Raw genomic sequence first — 14,539 nt, 5'->3', positions numbered from 1 at the left:
TGGTTCGCAGACAGACTCAGAGACCAGCTGCTGAACATAGTGCAGCATTTAGCAGCTAAGGAGCCAGATGTTTCCCTCAGGAGGTGGAGGAGACCAGAACCAGAGCTAACAGAGAGAGAAGACTGGACTCAAACACGACTCCACATGGAGGACCATGTTGCTCTGCAGCTGCTGGAGGTGGAAATAAGCAGCTGCTTGATCACAAGTTCAACATATAAACGTTAATGTTGAGTGCAGCTTTAACTGAAATCTTTAGTTTAATCAGGTCTCACTGGATATAAAGTTAGTCTCTTAAGAGAGTAGCATCACGACCGTCTGAACAGCAACACAGTCGAGGTGAGTCAGACAACTTGGAATCAGTGATTTTCTCTTCATTCTATGTAAACCAGCGTCTTCAGACTGTGAGGACTTAAACTCACATTGAATCATTCAGAGCGACGTCCTCTTCAGAGGAGACCATCACCTCTGACGTCCGTCAGAATGAACCTGCAGAACCTGCCTGAGAATCCTCCTGTTTTTAACTTTCCTTCAGTTGGACTTCGTTGTGGAAGTTCAGATGATTATAACAAATAATAAAAGTTTGTTTAAAATGAGACAAAATATTTTATTATCTTCAAACTACATGATCTCAGCTTTTCTAACAGTAAAAACAGCGACAGAGTAATGAACGACAGAGTGTGTCAGAAGCGCAGTGAAAACGCTCTGTACGACAGGTTGGTGAACACGTCGACGTGGTCGCTGCTGCCTCCGGCTGTCAGCACCTGCACAAACACAAACATCCCACAAGTCTAGTTTTAGTTCAACTGAATCTTTTTGGATGAAAATAAACGTCAGCTGGACTGATGACCACGTCCTCAGCCCCTCTGATGTCATGTAGTTGTGATGCGTTCACTGACTCACCCGGTGCTCCGTGCTGTTGGTGTTGAGCTGCAGTGTGTTGAGGCTCTGTGGTGAACAGGGGATCTGAGCTTTGACCTCCCCACCCAGCAGACAGTGAGACACAAAGGGACCTTCACCTACAGCCAGGATCTGAGGAGGAGGATGATGAGGAGGAGGTCAACGTGTTACACACACACACACACACACACACACACACACAGCAACAGCGTCTGAACGTGTCCTCACCATGTCCTGGTGGAAGGCGGCTTGTCTCTGGCAGCCTGTCAGAGGGAAGATGGAGGTCGGAGACAGTGAGCGGAGATGCCACAGAGACAGAGACGGACCTCCACCACACAGCTGGAGGACACAAACACACAAAGTCAGAAGGGTTGAAGAATTAAGTCATTATTAATAAGTAATTCATTAGAATAAATATGTTGGAGTGGTTTCTTACCATCCAGTCGGAGTCGGTGGTCACACAGCTGATCCATTTACCGTACTGAGGCCGAGCACAGCTCTGAAACACACCAGACTCTGTTCACTTTTCTCTGTTTTAAACTGCAGTGACCTCTGTTACACCCAGACTACATTCATGTGGATCTCGAATTATTATTATTTATGGGTATGTTTGTTTTATTAAAGATCAGCTGGACAGACGGACGTCCAGCAGCGTTTTCTCACCTCGTACTTGTGGACCTCGATGCAGTGGACGGACTGACCCGTCCTGCCGTCTGAGGAACAGGACATCAGTGTTATTATTAAAACTTTTTTGATAGACGTGAGACCAACATGGCCGCCATCACTCACCCCACATCCTCACCGCTCCGTCCTCCCCCCCCGACAGGATCTCGGCCTCCCTCTCTCTCACGCTCACACAGTGGACGTAGTCCGAGTGACCCTGAAGGACCGACTGAAAACAAGAGACCGTCACACAGAGCTCAGCTGCAGGACCGAACGAAAAACCCAGGACTTCCAGGACTGATAAACCTGACGGACCTTGAAGACTCCCTGCTCCAGGTCCAGGATGTGGATGTTGTTGTCTCCTCCTCCGACTACAAGACTGTTATCCTGAAACAGAGAGAGACAGAGCTGAGCCCCTGAAGGTGTCAGACATCAACACCGACTGATGTGTTTCCATGGCAACAGGCATCAACAGCTGTGTTTCTGAGCTCAAATGTTGGTCCAGATTCTTAAAGCTGTTCCAGGGTCTGGACTCACTCTGGGGTTGATGACCATGGCGTTGATCTCTGGGATCTCCAGACTGGATCTGAGGACAGAAACACAACAGAGACCTCAGTACCGGCAGTCAGCCGTGACGTCCTTCAGGACCGACAATCATGAACTAAGACACAGAGAGTCGTCTCACTTGTAGTCGGGTCTCTTTGTCCACAGAGGTTTGACGTTCTGGGGACACAAGAAGACAAAAGTCAGAGTGAGGACTGTTGTGTCCTTCAGGATGGGAGGACAGACACAAACTGTTACCACGGTAACAGAATTAAGTCTGTTTCCCTGGACTAAAGGGTTAACAGACTTTCTGGAGCAGATCCCAGATCATCTGATGTACGTGTTGTGGTTTAAAGTGACAGTCACCTTCTTGATGAGCTCGGTCCAGCTCCAGGACCTGATCTCTCCGTTTCCTGCACTCAGCAGGTGACAGTCAGTGGAGAGCAGAGAGAAGACCGGACCTTCATGAGCTGACGGAGAGAAGAGACCAGAAGACAAATCCATCACAGACCAGGAGCCACTCACAGACCAGCTGAGTCAAACTGTATTACAGAGACCAGGAGCCGCTCACAGACCAGCTGAGTCAAACTGCATTACAGAGACCAGGAGCCGCTCACAGACCAGCTGAGTCAAACTGCATTACAGAGACCAGGAGCCGCTCACAGATGATAAAAACATCAAAAATAAAAACACAGATGTTTGATCTCAGGACTCGCTGCTTCCTGTGTGTTTTCACTCACCTGTGAATGTGAGAACTGGTTTCTGACTCAGTCCGGTCGCATCTGGACTCAGAGCTGCAGACAGGCTGCAACAGTTCAACACAGTGATTATTAATAATCATCAATAACACACCTTCACTCTGACGACAGCAGCTGTGGTAAACGCTCCCACCTGAAGAGGGCGATCTCTCCGTAGTTGTTTCCAGCTGCCAGAAATCGACCGCAGGGAGAAAAACTCTGAGAGAAGACGGACATGTGCAGCAGCTGCAGGACAAACACTAGAGTTCAGTCTCTGGAGAACCAGGACCTGATGAACAGGCTGAGGTTCCCGCTACACAAGTAGTCAGTGTCATTAGCTCTGTGCGTGGACACATGCAGCAGACATGTTGTATTAATAATAAACTCTTCTTTTTTGTCACTTTGGCTCCATCTGGTGGTCACATGAAGAATGGCACTTTGTTACACAGCCAAGCACACTAACATCAGTATCATCTCCTCAAAAGATCCCATGTAAAAGAACAGCGACCTGTTTATCAAGTGAGCACGTATGAAACTACTGACTGAGAGGAAGGACATGTTCAAAAGGTCTGAAAACACTAAAGCAGGTTTGGAAAACTAAATAATAGTAATGTCGTGGTCATTTGTGATAAATGGGCTGACTCATGCAAAAACACTGGCAAGGTCCTTTAACATTAGCCCAGAATCGATATATATATATATATATATATATATATATATATATATATATATGTACGTCTCACCAGCAAGGGTTAGGGTTAGGGTTTGATTTATGGCTGTAACGGCCGGGTAACTTATTCAACCGCAACCCGAATTAACCGGGAGATTCTGTTTAACAAGAAAGTGAATTAAACGTGTTTTCATGTGTGAGCATTTTTAATAATTAGCAAGAAAAGACACATTTAGAAGAATTCCGAACGGAGTTTGGCATAGAGCTCTCCCTCCTCATACAAAGGAGGCACAGACAGCAAAAGGGGATTAATTACCGTTAAACTCGATGTTTAGTAACTTATTGTAAGTTTTACATTAAACCATCAGAGAAATGTATCAGATGCTAACGTAGGTAGCCACGTTTGTGACGACAAGACAACACAAAGCGCGAATCCAGCCCGGAGCTGAGAGTGTAAATGTCGGCTGAACAAAGATGTTAAAGTTTACCTCTACGGGACCCATCCTGCGGGACACACCGCACTGGGACACACCGCACCGCGACACTCTGCACCGGGACACTCTGCACCGGGACACTCTGCACCGGCTCCTCCGAGAACCACTACCGATACAAGGCGGTGATTAAAACAGTAAAATCACAAACGAAGCGAAGAGGGAAAGAGTTGAATACAGGCGAGGAAATATGACGTCCTTACTGACGCAAAGGATTCTGGGACATGTAGTAAACAATCAAGCAGTGGGGTTTTGATTGTATTTGAAGGACAGAGAAAACTATAATTAATATAACAAAATGTATTTGTTGTATCGTATGAAGAATACGATACAACAAATACAAATATTAAGCGTTATGTTATTATTATTATTATTATTATTATTGTTATTATTATCATTATTATAGAAACATGTCCTCTCTGTAAAGGAAGAAAAAGACAAAGAATAAATTATTTTATTTTAATAAAAAGTCAATAAAATCAGAATCAGAATGAGAAATACTTTATTGATCCCCGGGGGGAAATTGTACAGTACCGGTGCTCCCATTCAAGAGTAGAAAGTAGCATGAATAAATACCGGTTTCTCACTTTTCAATGATGAGTTTGAGTTTGTAGTATAAATGTTTGAATATTTATTCATATTTATTTACTTCACAGTCACAAAAAATCAACCTGATGATGAAACTGTTAAATGTTCTTTGATTTCTTTTCAAAACCTCATTTTTTGCACTTGTGAAGGTGGATCACTGAACAAAGACTCAAAATCATCAAATACTAATAATAATTTGTTTACATGTTCTAATGAATGAAAGAATGTAAACACATGAGATATACATTGGATTGACAGTCCCTGTTATCGTCTGTATGAGCATCCTGATGTGAACCACTGCATAAACATTCAGCTGCAGCTTTTATTTATGTATTATTAATTATTTATTTTAGCTCCTGGTTCAGAGTTTTTGTGGAGAGACATTACAAAAGTGTCCCACATCCTGAGAGTGCAGCTGATTATTTTGTACATTATTTATTTTCCCATCGTCAGGAGAAAGGCGTTTGTTGACTCGACAAACATTACATTAAAAACATTTTCATATGCATAAGAAATACATAAACAGAAAATATATAAACAATGAAAAACTGTAAAGATAAAAAAAACGTATTTGTTTTTATTTTCATTTGATTTGTTTTTGGATGTATCAGTGAGGGTGATGAAGAGGAGTACAGGGCTGCTGTGGACAACTTTGTCACATGGTGCGAGCAGAACCACCTGCAGCTCAACGTGACAAAGACAAAGGAACTGACTGTGGATCTGAGGAGGACCAAGGTGCCGATGACCCCTGTTTCCATCCAGGGGGTCAGTGTGGACATTGTAGAGGATTACAAGTAGCTGGGAGTCCACATAGACAAGAAACTGGACTGGGTAAAGAACACTAATGCCCTCTACAGGAAGGGCCAGAGCCGTCTCTATTTTCTGAGGCGGCTGAGGTCCTTCAACATCTGCCGGACTATGCTGAGGATGTTCTATGAGTCTGTGGTGGCCAGTGCTATCCTCTATGCTGTTGCATGCTGGGGCAGCAGGCTGAGGGTGGCGGACTCCAACAGACTCAACAAACTGATCCGCAAGGCCAGTGACGTTGTGGGGGTGGAGCTGGACTCTCTGACGGTGGTGTCAGAGAGGTGTCAGGTGTTAGAGGGGAGACTTCCCAAATGTACAACAGAGCGCCACAGGAAATCATTCCTGGACCTGCTTCACCTGCCATATACTACCTCACTATTTATTCTTTAAATAATAACACTTAACTATTGTAAATGTGTATATTTTTTATTTCTTATTTTTTTATATTTTATTTTTGTACATACTTTTATTTCTAAATTTATGCTACTTTCTACTCTTGAATGGGAGCACCGGCACTGTACAATTTCACCCCCTGGGATCAATAAAGTATTTCTGATTCTGATTCTGATTATTAAGTCCAGCTGAATCAATCAGGATGTTAATGGATCAGTGGACTGACAGGAAGTGAACTGATGGTGTGAAACCATTTCCTGGTTCCAGCTGCTCAGATGCAGATGTGCTGCTTTCCCTCTGAATGCTGTTAATAACTGTAATGTCTTGTTAATAATGTGGAGCTTTGTGAAGGCGTCACTTTGGGCTCTGGCTCATTGTGACCGAACAATCGATCCATTAATGGAGAAAATAATCAGCTGATTCATCCACAATAATCATTAGCTGATAGTTCAGAATGAGCTCCACCTCAACCGACTCCAACAGTAACATCCTGCTTCACATTAATGAGGAGGAATAATCCTCTAATGACAGCATCTATAACAGGAGGACAGACACAGGAGGACAGACACGGGGACATCTGACTGCTGGAGTACTTTAAGGACAGTTTACTGATTAAGTGACGTTCTCATGTGAAAACTAAAAACAACATTAAATAATGTAGAAATCTTTCTACCTACAAACTTACAAACAATATTTTAACAAACGTGTGACTCTTCGAGGACAGACGGCGTCACAGATTGTCAAGTCCACATCCATCAGCGTCCATCAGGACGGAGACAAACATTGAATGTCTGACATAAATAGGAATAAATAGAAAATCGGAACTAAAAATCTACAAAATGGAATCATGTCACAAAAGACAACAGCTGCATGAGAGACATCCAGATGTAATTATTTAACGTCCTGCTGTCCAGCAGACATTATTCTGCCTTTGTTTTAAAGGTTGATTAAAGGACAAGACTTATTTACAGGAAGGAGTCCGGACTCATCTTAGACTTCCACAGGTCAGTTTAGTGACGGGAGACTTCCTCCACAATATAATAATCTGAATAGGACTATATCAATAATCTGTACACTAATAATAATATAATAATCTGAATAGGACTATATCAATAATCTGTACACTAATAATAATACAATAATCTGAATAGGACTATATTAATAATCTGCACAATAATAATAATACAATAATCTGAATAGGACTATATTAATGATCTGCACAATAATAATAATACAATAATCTGAATAGGACTATATTAATGATCTGCACAACAATAATAATACAATAATCTGAATAGGACTATATTAATGATCTGCACAATAATAATAATACAATAATCTGAATAGGACTATATTAATAATCTGCACAACAATAATAATACAATAATCTGAATAGGACTATATTAATGATCTGTACAATAATAATAATAATAATACAATAATCTGAATAGGACTATATCAATAATCTGTACACTAATAATAATACAATAATCTGAATAGGACTATATTAATAATCTGCACAACAATAATAATGCAATAATCTGAATAGGACTATATTAATGATCTGCACAATAATAATAATACAATAATCTGAATAGGACTATATTAATAATCTGCACAACAATAATAATACAATAATCTGAATAGGACTATATTAATGATCTGTACAATAATAATAATAATAATACAATAATCTGAATAGGACTGTATCAATAATCTGTACACTAATAATAATACAATAATCTGGATAGGACTGGGTCCTCAGACCTGATCCCAGTCTGGTTTGTGCTCTTTGATGTTAACAACACAGTCAACAAACCAAAGAACCAAGTTAAGTCCACATCTGTGAAATATGAAAACCTGTCAGGTGAAGAAAACAAACAGATGACACATCAAACACAACGCTCAGTGGGGGGTGGAGGTGGAGGTGGGGGGGTCAATAGGGGCCCGACAGCAGATAACTGGCTGAGGGAAACCTGCAGTTGATGATCAAGAACAGACTAATCAATGATGACTGTCCGCAGGACGCTGAGGACCCTCTCTGCAGTGAAGCCCCCCCAGGTTCTCTCCCAGGACGCCCACATGTGTCCCGAGCTGATAAAATGACCTCCGGGTGTCATTTGTCCCTTGATCAGCCAGCAGCAGCAGCCTGGCTCGGCTCGGCTCGGCTCGGTTCGGTTCGGTCATTCCCGGCGGCCGACAGGCCGAGCGGCACCAAGTCTGTGTGTTTGTCTCAAATCTGCATCAAAATGGACACAAGTGGCCCAACAGAGCTCCGCGAGACTCTAAGTGAGACCGCGCGCCTCCCGGGGAGCCGTAACACGGTGTTTAGACACCAAACGGGAGGTTTTCGTTGCGGGTGAAATTTTGTTCTGCGCATGATGACGCGTGACAGTGTGCGCTCCGGCGCCGCACGGCTAGCAGCGGCAGCGGCAGGAAGTATGTTGTTGAAGCGGCGGTAGGGGGAAAAGAGCCAAGAACCAAAAGTCGGTGGTTGAATAGCAGGAGGAAGAAATAACCATGCCTAATCCGTGAAACTTGCACATTTTGCATCTCCACGCTGTGCATCGTTCACGCTGCGGGCGCAGACGCCAATTGAGGGGTAAGTGTGGCGCGGAAAACGGCTCAAAAACGAGGTTTTCCATCAATGGGGGCCGCGGTGTGTTTGTCGAGATCTTTGTGTAGCTCCGGGCTAGCCTGGGGTTGCTAGGGCTAGCTGGAATGCTAACCTCTGCGAGCTCATGCAGCGGCGACAGTTTCCACTCAGGCAGCCTCGGTGTGCTTCATGTGGAAATGAATCTGAGCGCGTCAGTAAAACGTGCACTTTTGTGTTCGGGTGGTTTGTTGCTTTTGTTTACCATTTTGTTGTTTTGAACTTCCGTTTTACCCCCTTTCTCTCATCGCGGGGGGTTGCTAACTAGCCTGGCGCTGATGCTAACGTTAGCTCGGCCGTGTTTCCGACTGCCTTTCACCTCATATCCACAAAATGCTGTTTTTATTAAAGCCTAAAATCATCACGGTTATTTATATCGGTATATGCATCTTGTTTTCAATAAGCACAGCCCCCAGCCTGTAGCTGTAGCCGGCGTGCTAGCAAGTTGTGTTTGTGGGGCTAAAAAGCGAGGCTAGCCCGTTAGCATGGGGAAAATGGCTTGCTGCTCGAAAGCCATTTTCCGATGGAAATGGGGTCTCAGTGAAAGTGGGCTGATGGCTGTAGGTGTCGTCCCTGCTCTGTTGGTGGCATCATGCCGGAAATACATGGCCAACACTGGACGCTTTCTACGGTGAACCCCCTCCCCGTGTTCCCCTCCCCGGCCGGCCGGACTCGGGTGTCACACTCCCGGTTAAATTGGGGAGTCGGCCGAAGGAAATGTCGGCCGTGTCTCGGCGGTGAAAGCTCCGCTTTTGTCCCGATAGATGAATGCCGAGGCTGAACCCGACCGAGAGGAGACGGGCCAAGGTCAGGGAGCCCCGCCGCGGCGGTCACGGATGTGGATGTGTCACATCTGCTCTCATTAAAGTAAATGTTGGTTTTCTGGTGGGAGTTTAATCAGCGGACAAACGGCGGCGGCTCGAACCGTTGAAGCCGCGGATGTTTCCGCCGATTGCCTCCAAAACAACGCATGTGTGAACAGATCCGGTTCTCTGTGCACGGAGTTTGAGTCCCGGCGACCTGATCCGGTCTCAGGACCGAAACGGTGAGATGCACCGACGGTCTTTCTGAACGCAGAGCGAGTTTAATGAGTCCGGTCGGTTTGTTTACATTATCGGGCCGAAGGAACAAACTACAAGCATTTGATTGGCTGCTGCTGAGAGGCCTGATTCCAACCTGTTTGTGAATGAGAGGCTTCATTTGTAAAATCTGCAGATTATTGATCTCCAGGAGGGAAGTTCAGCCTCACAGCAGAAACACACACAAATACCATTTCAATCCAACTCATTAAGATGTGAATCCTTTTCATGAGCAATGACTTGTTCGACCTCTTCAGAAGAAGAAAAGCAGCAGATGTTCATTATGTTCAGGTGAATTGTTGACTGACGGGTTCTAATTATTAGAATCACTCAGTATAAGTAAGAACGCTGTTAGTTTCAATATATTAATATGAAAGGAGTCGATGTACAGAAATATGAATCGGCCACTGAATCTGAGCTGTTGGACTTTGAACATGTGATGGAGGTTTTTCAGCGTTTATTGATTAAACAATTCATTACAAAACTAAGTGATGGATTAATTGATAATGATAACAATCAGCCACATTGAACATCTTTGGAAAATGTTTTCATCGTCTGATGTTGGATGTGGGTCAGTTTCTTTGTCCCCCCCCCCCCACTTTGACCTCTTCTTCACTTTTCCTTCATTAAACTGAGCTGCTTCACCTGCTGACTGACGGCTGCAGCTCATAGAACACGTTCCTATCAATCATTGTCATGTATGTTCATTTAGTGAAAAGGAGACATGATGGTTTTAGCAGCCGTGACCTGTTGATAAAAAACTCTAAAAGGGATCTCATTCATGGATTATGTTATTATTATTATTATTATTATTATTATTATTATTATTAGACTTTCTGCACAGTTTCAGGGGGTTTAAAGGGTTAAACATTTAATGGCTTTAATGAGACCCAACAACACATTAAAATCCCCTTTTAATGTGCTTAAATCATTATTGATTAATTAATTAATTAATTAATTAATTAACCCTAAAGTTACCCCAAAACTGTCATCAAAGCCGTTCATTCATTCAGGTTGAAATAGAAGTCATTTTGAACACATTCATTAGTTTGTAATTAGTTTTCAAGATACTGTAATACACAACATATCACACACTTTCTCTGCTGATGGAGCCACGCTAACAGTTTCCCCCTGTTTCCAGTGTTTGTGCTAAGCTGGGCTAAAAATGCCGATCTCCTCCTTGAAGAGGTTGTAGGATTCTTTGAAACTGTTCCTAATAGAGGAGGTTCAAGGGGTCCTTGGGGAGGTTCCAGCAGTCCTGGAGACCGTTTCAGGAACAATTTAGGAAGTCTGGTGGCACAGAGGAGGGTTCCAGGAGTCATTGAGGGGGATCTCGGTGTCCCTGAGGAAGTCCCCAGCCTTTGTCGGGGTATTCTGTTGGCTATGAGTATGTTACAGGGGTCCTTAAGAAGGTTCCAGGAGTCCTTGAGGAAGTTGTAAGGGATTTGAAGGAGATGAACGGATATTTATACGTGTTGTTGTCTTAACCCTTTCAGTAATGTAATGGGCCAGTTTGGGTCTCTGGGTCCTGGTCTTGAATGAGGTGGTCTGATCTCCAATTCAGGACCGAAACTGTCCTGACTGACTGTCTGTGTGTGTGTGTGTTGTGTGTGCTTCCTCTCCCATCAATCAAATCCTCTACACCTTTATTTTCCACTGTTTTCCCTTTTTTTCTTTCTTCATCTGTAGCTCTACCTGCCCCCTCGTAGCCCCCCCCGCTCCCTTTTAATGTGTTGCTCAACCACAAGAGTTCATACATACGAGTGTGTGTGTTTGTACTTTAAGAGTTAATAAACAGACATTTTGACTCGTGACATGAAGTCCTGCCAGATGAAACCACATGAGAGCAACTATCGATCACTGTCCTCGTCGATGAATCTGTCGAGTGTCTTTGATTTGTCATTAAGCTCAAAGGAGTGACATGTGTCCATCAGTCTTCAGCTGTGGAGGCAGAGTCTGTCTTGAAAGTCACGGGACAGTCCTTGAATGTTTGAATCCTGGTGCAGGTTTGTACAGATTAACATGGCCGCCTGCTGTAATCTGCTACAGATTACAGATCAGCCTGTTAAAACTGTCTCAGACAAACAGTCACTTTAATCACCTCTGCTGCTTAAGGAGTATTGATCGGATCACTGACTGCTTACTGTGTGTGTGTGTGTGTGTGTGTGTGTCTGTGTGTGTTGTCGGTGGCGGCGTGGATGTTTGGAGTTTTTTACTCTTCTGTTGACATTGTCTTTAATAATAATAATAATAATAGCTACATCAACCACTGTGAAATATTTTCTGTTCTTCTGACTTTTATTAAATAATTATTAAAACAGAAGATGTATAGAAGTATTAAGCCTTTACTTTGACACAAACTGGAGTTGATGAAGGTGACAAATTATAGGAATGACCATAAAGCAAAGCGTCATGTTAACCTCCATAGTGAGGTTACTGTGTAAGGACAGATGGACGAGTGTGAAGTGACCACAGATGATGTAATTCACCAGGTTTCACAGCTGGAGACTCCAAACACAAAGACTGCTTCATTCTCTGAAACATGTCGTCAGTTCAACATCAGTCTCATAACATCTGAAAAAGTCCTGAAAAATCAAGATGACCAAACAAAGTTCTGTAAGAGGCCGAGGTCTCCTGGACCTCAAACGCAACACGAGGGTCTCATTAACAAACAACGACATGAACAAACAGACCTGTTCCACTGCAGGAGGTTCAGGTTCAGGTTCAGTCCACAATGATTTCAAACGAGCAAATCTGCATATTTTTAATAAAATGACAAACGATTCACAAATGACTGAAGTTCAGTCAACTAATCGCTGAATAATGAACCTTGAATATCGTCGGTGTGTCCCAGGTGTCCTGAAGGGGGACAGACGTGTTTCCTTGGTGTGGAGGATGTTGTGGTTTGGTTGGAGGGTGAAGCCTCTCTGCTGGTTCTGCCTCCTTTAAACATGTTGGCAGCTGCAGCGTCACGTGACGTCAGGAACAAACAGGACTGTGTCAACACGAGAGCTCCTCTTCTTCTTCTTCTTCTGTCCATCGTTTCAACGTGGACATGAACAAATCCAACAGTCAAAGAATAAAGCAGACCAGTCGTATCAAACTGCAGGGCATTCTGGGTAACCACCAAATCAGAAACAGGCACTTAGTCAAACGTCTGGTAATGTTGACTTTTATATTATTATTTTATATTCTGGCTGCGACTATTATTAAAGATTGTTTTCATGAATTAATCTGCTGGTTTCTTTGAAACATTTAACTTCATTCTGGGACATTTCAGATAAAAGAGTTCTGCTGCTAAAAGCCCATAAAATGATCTCTATTAATAAAGATCGATAGAAAATTAATTAATCAAATATTCCCTTGTTGCAGCTTCTTCAATGTGAAGGCTGTATTATAGCTGCAATTTAAGATTATTTTCATGAATTCGTGTGTGCATTGTGTTTTGTTGACAGCATTTCATAGAACTGAAGAAGGTATATAATGATGTCCCAGAGTCTAAAGGGGGTCTTCCTGGTTTCTGCGGTGTCTCATCCCGCCAACAGTCCAGAAGCCAAAAAGAAGTTCAGTGTATTTTCAGAAATGACAAATTCAAGGTGCAAATCTTCACATTTTCAAAATGTGTTGGGCCACGCCCTCTTCAACATCGGGCCCCATGTTTCTTATCATAAAGTGAGGTTACCTGTAGAATTTGAACAACATCGTCCTCATCTGCCGTCTTTGTCCAGCTGCGTTCTGCTGTAACGGTGTAACTAACTTACAGTGGATGCCAGCAGTGTCGTGAGCGCAGGCTGTGTGGTTGACCGTCTGTGGGGGGGCTTGTTGATCCTGTGGTGGTTCCACAGCGAGTCCTGTCCTCTTTACACTATCAACAAAGGTGTGTCCTGCTGTCAGGTGTGAATGCTGCAGAGTCTCGAGCTCCGGCCACTTTGATCGTCTCACATCAAGGGAAACGTACTGCTTCAAAATACTGAGTCTGTGAGATGAACTCGAGATGTTGAAATTAGATTTGAAACAATAAGTTGATCGACATCATTGATTCATTGTTCAAGGAAAAATGCCAAACATTCACTGTTTCCTGCTCTTTAAAATCTGCTTTCTCTGTTTTATATCACGGTATAGTGAATATTTTGGGCTGAAGAACATCACCTCTGACAAACTGCTGCACTGACTGACAGATTCATCAAGGAAATAATCCTCAAATTAATAAATAACGTACTAATCAAAAGTTGCAACCCTTAAATTCATACATTTGATTTCCTTTTTGTGGCGAAAACATTTAACCTCAAACTGAAATAGTCCATTCATTTATAGAGCCCAACTGATATCAGTATTAAAGAGCTAATAATAAAATGTAAAACAATATTTATTTCCCTCTTCACATAAAGACAAATGTTTCAGAGCAGGATACAATGAATTTGTCTCATATTAAATAATTGTGACACCATTCACATATTGATATGAAATATTATTAGGGCTACAATTAATGATTGTTTCCATCATGTATTTGTTTATTTTTTCAATTACCAAATTAATAGTGACAAATGGCCATCACAAGTTCCCAGAGTCTGAGGCTACGTCTTGTTTATTTCAGCCAACCCAAAGATATTGAATTATAACAATATAAAAGACAAAAGAGCTGAAAATACATTTTAGAAGCTGGAATCAGAGAATGATTGAACTTTTAAGTTATTCATCAATCTAAAATTCAATCATCAAAATGTTGTTTAATAATCTGTTACACGTGTTCGAGCTAAAACAGAGAGTTGAATTCTTCTCGTTTCCTCTTGTCTCCACAGTGATACCTCATTGGCTGGTGTGACCCCACAGGCCCGCCACCTCCCAGGGTGGGCCCCGATTGGCTGGACCTGACTGACGGCTCTTTGGGAGAAAATGGCCGGCGCCGCCACGCCCAGCTGAAGAGCTAAGCCCCGCTGTTTCCTCCACCTCCCTAACATCACTGTTCATTGCTTTGTTGTGAACCGTGATTCCCTCCAACCAATTTGCTTTAGAGTACT

General features: G+C 42.9%; 1 protein-coding gene across 1 annotated transcript; it reads right to left on the bottom strand.

Moving 5' to 3' along the window:
• Nucleotides 1–622: 622 nt before the first annotated feature.
• Nucleotides 623–4,139, bottom strand: thoc6 (THO complex 6). The gene is made up of 13 exons (XM_070923354.1): nucleotides 3,999–4,139; nucleotides 2,995–3,086; nucleotides 2,844–2,908; nucleotides 2,470–2,573; nucleotides 2,246–2,283; nucleotides 2,098–2,146; nucleotides 1,876–1,947; nucleotides 1,687–1,789; nucleotides 1,561–1,610; nucleotides 1,334–1,396; nucleotides 1,126–1,236; nucleotides 901–1,029; nucleotides 623–761 (listed from the first exon to the last, which is right to left on the bottom strand). Exons 1-13 carry the CDS (start codon nucleotides 4,011–4,013, stop codon nucleotides 681–683), a joined length of 972 nt encoding a protein of 323 aa, XP_070779455.1. The 5' UTR covers nucleotides 4,014–4,139; the 3' UTR covers nucleotides 623–680.
• Between the last annotated feature and the right edge of the window lie 10,400 nt (nucleotides 4,140–14,539).

This window comes from Enoplosus armatus, chromosome 17 (assembly GCF_043641665.1).
Source record: "Enoplosus armatus isolate fEnoArm2 chromosome 17, fEnoArm2.hap1, whole genome shotgun sequence".
NCBI classification, from domain to species: Eukaryota; Metazoa; Chordata; class Actinopteri; order Centrarchiformes; family Enoplosidae; genus Enoplosus; species Enoplosus armatus.
This window is presented reverse-complemented; position numbering and strand designations above follow the sequence as displayed.

Excerpts from the sequence above, each read along its gene's own strand:
- thoc6 (XM_070923354.1), bottom strand. Across the intron at positions 2,909-2,994 it reads GGAGAGATCGCCCTCTTCAG|CCTGTCTGCAGCTCTGAGTC; the intron begins GTGGGAGCGTTT and ends GAACTGTTGCAG. Across the intron at positions 2,574-2,843 it reads ACCAGTTCTCACATTCACAG|CTCATGAAGGTCCGGTCTTC; the intron begins GTGAGTGAAAAC and ends TCTCTCCGTCAG.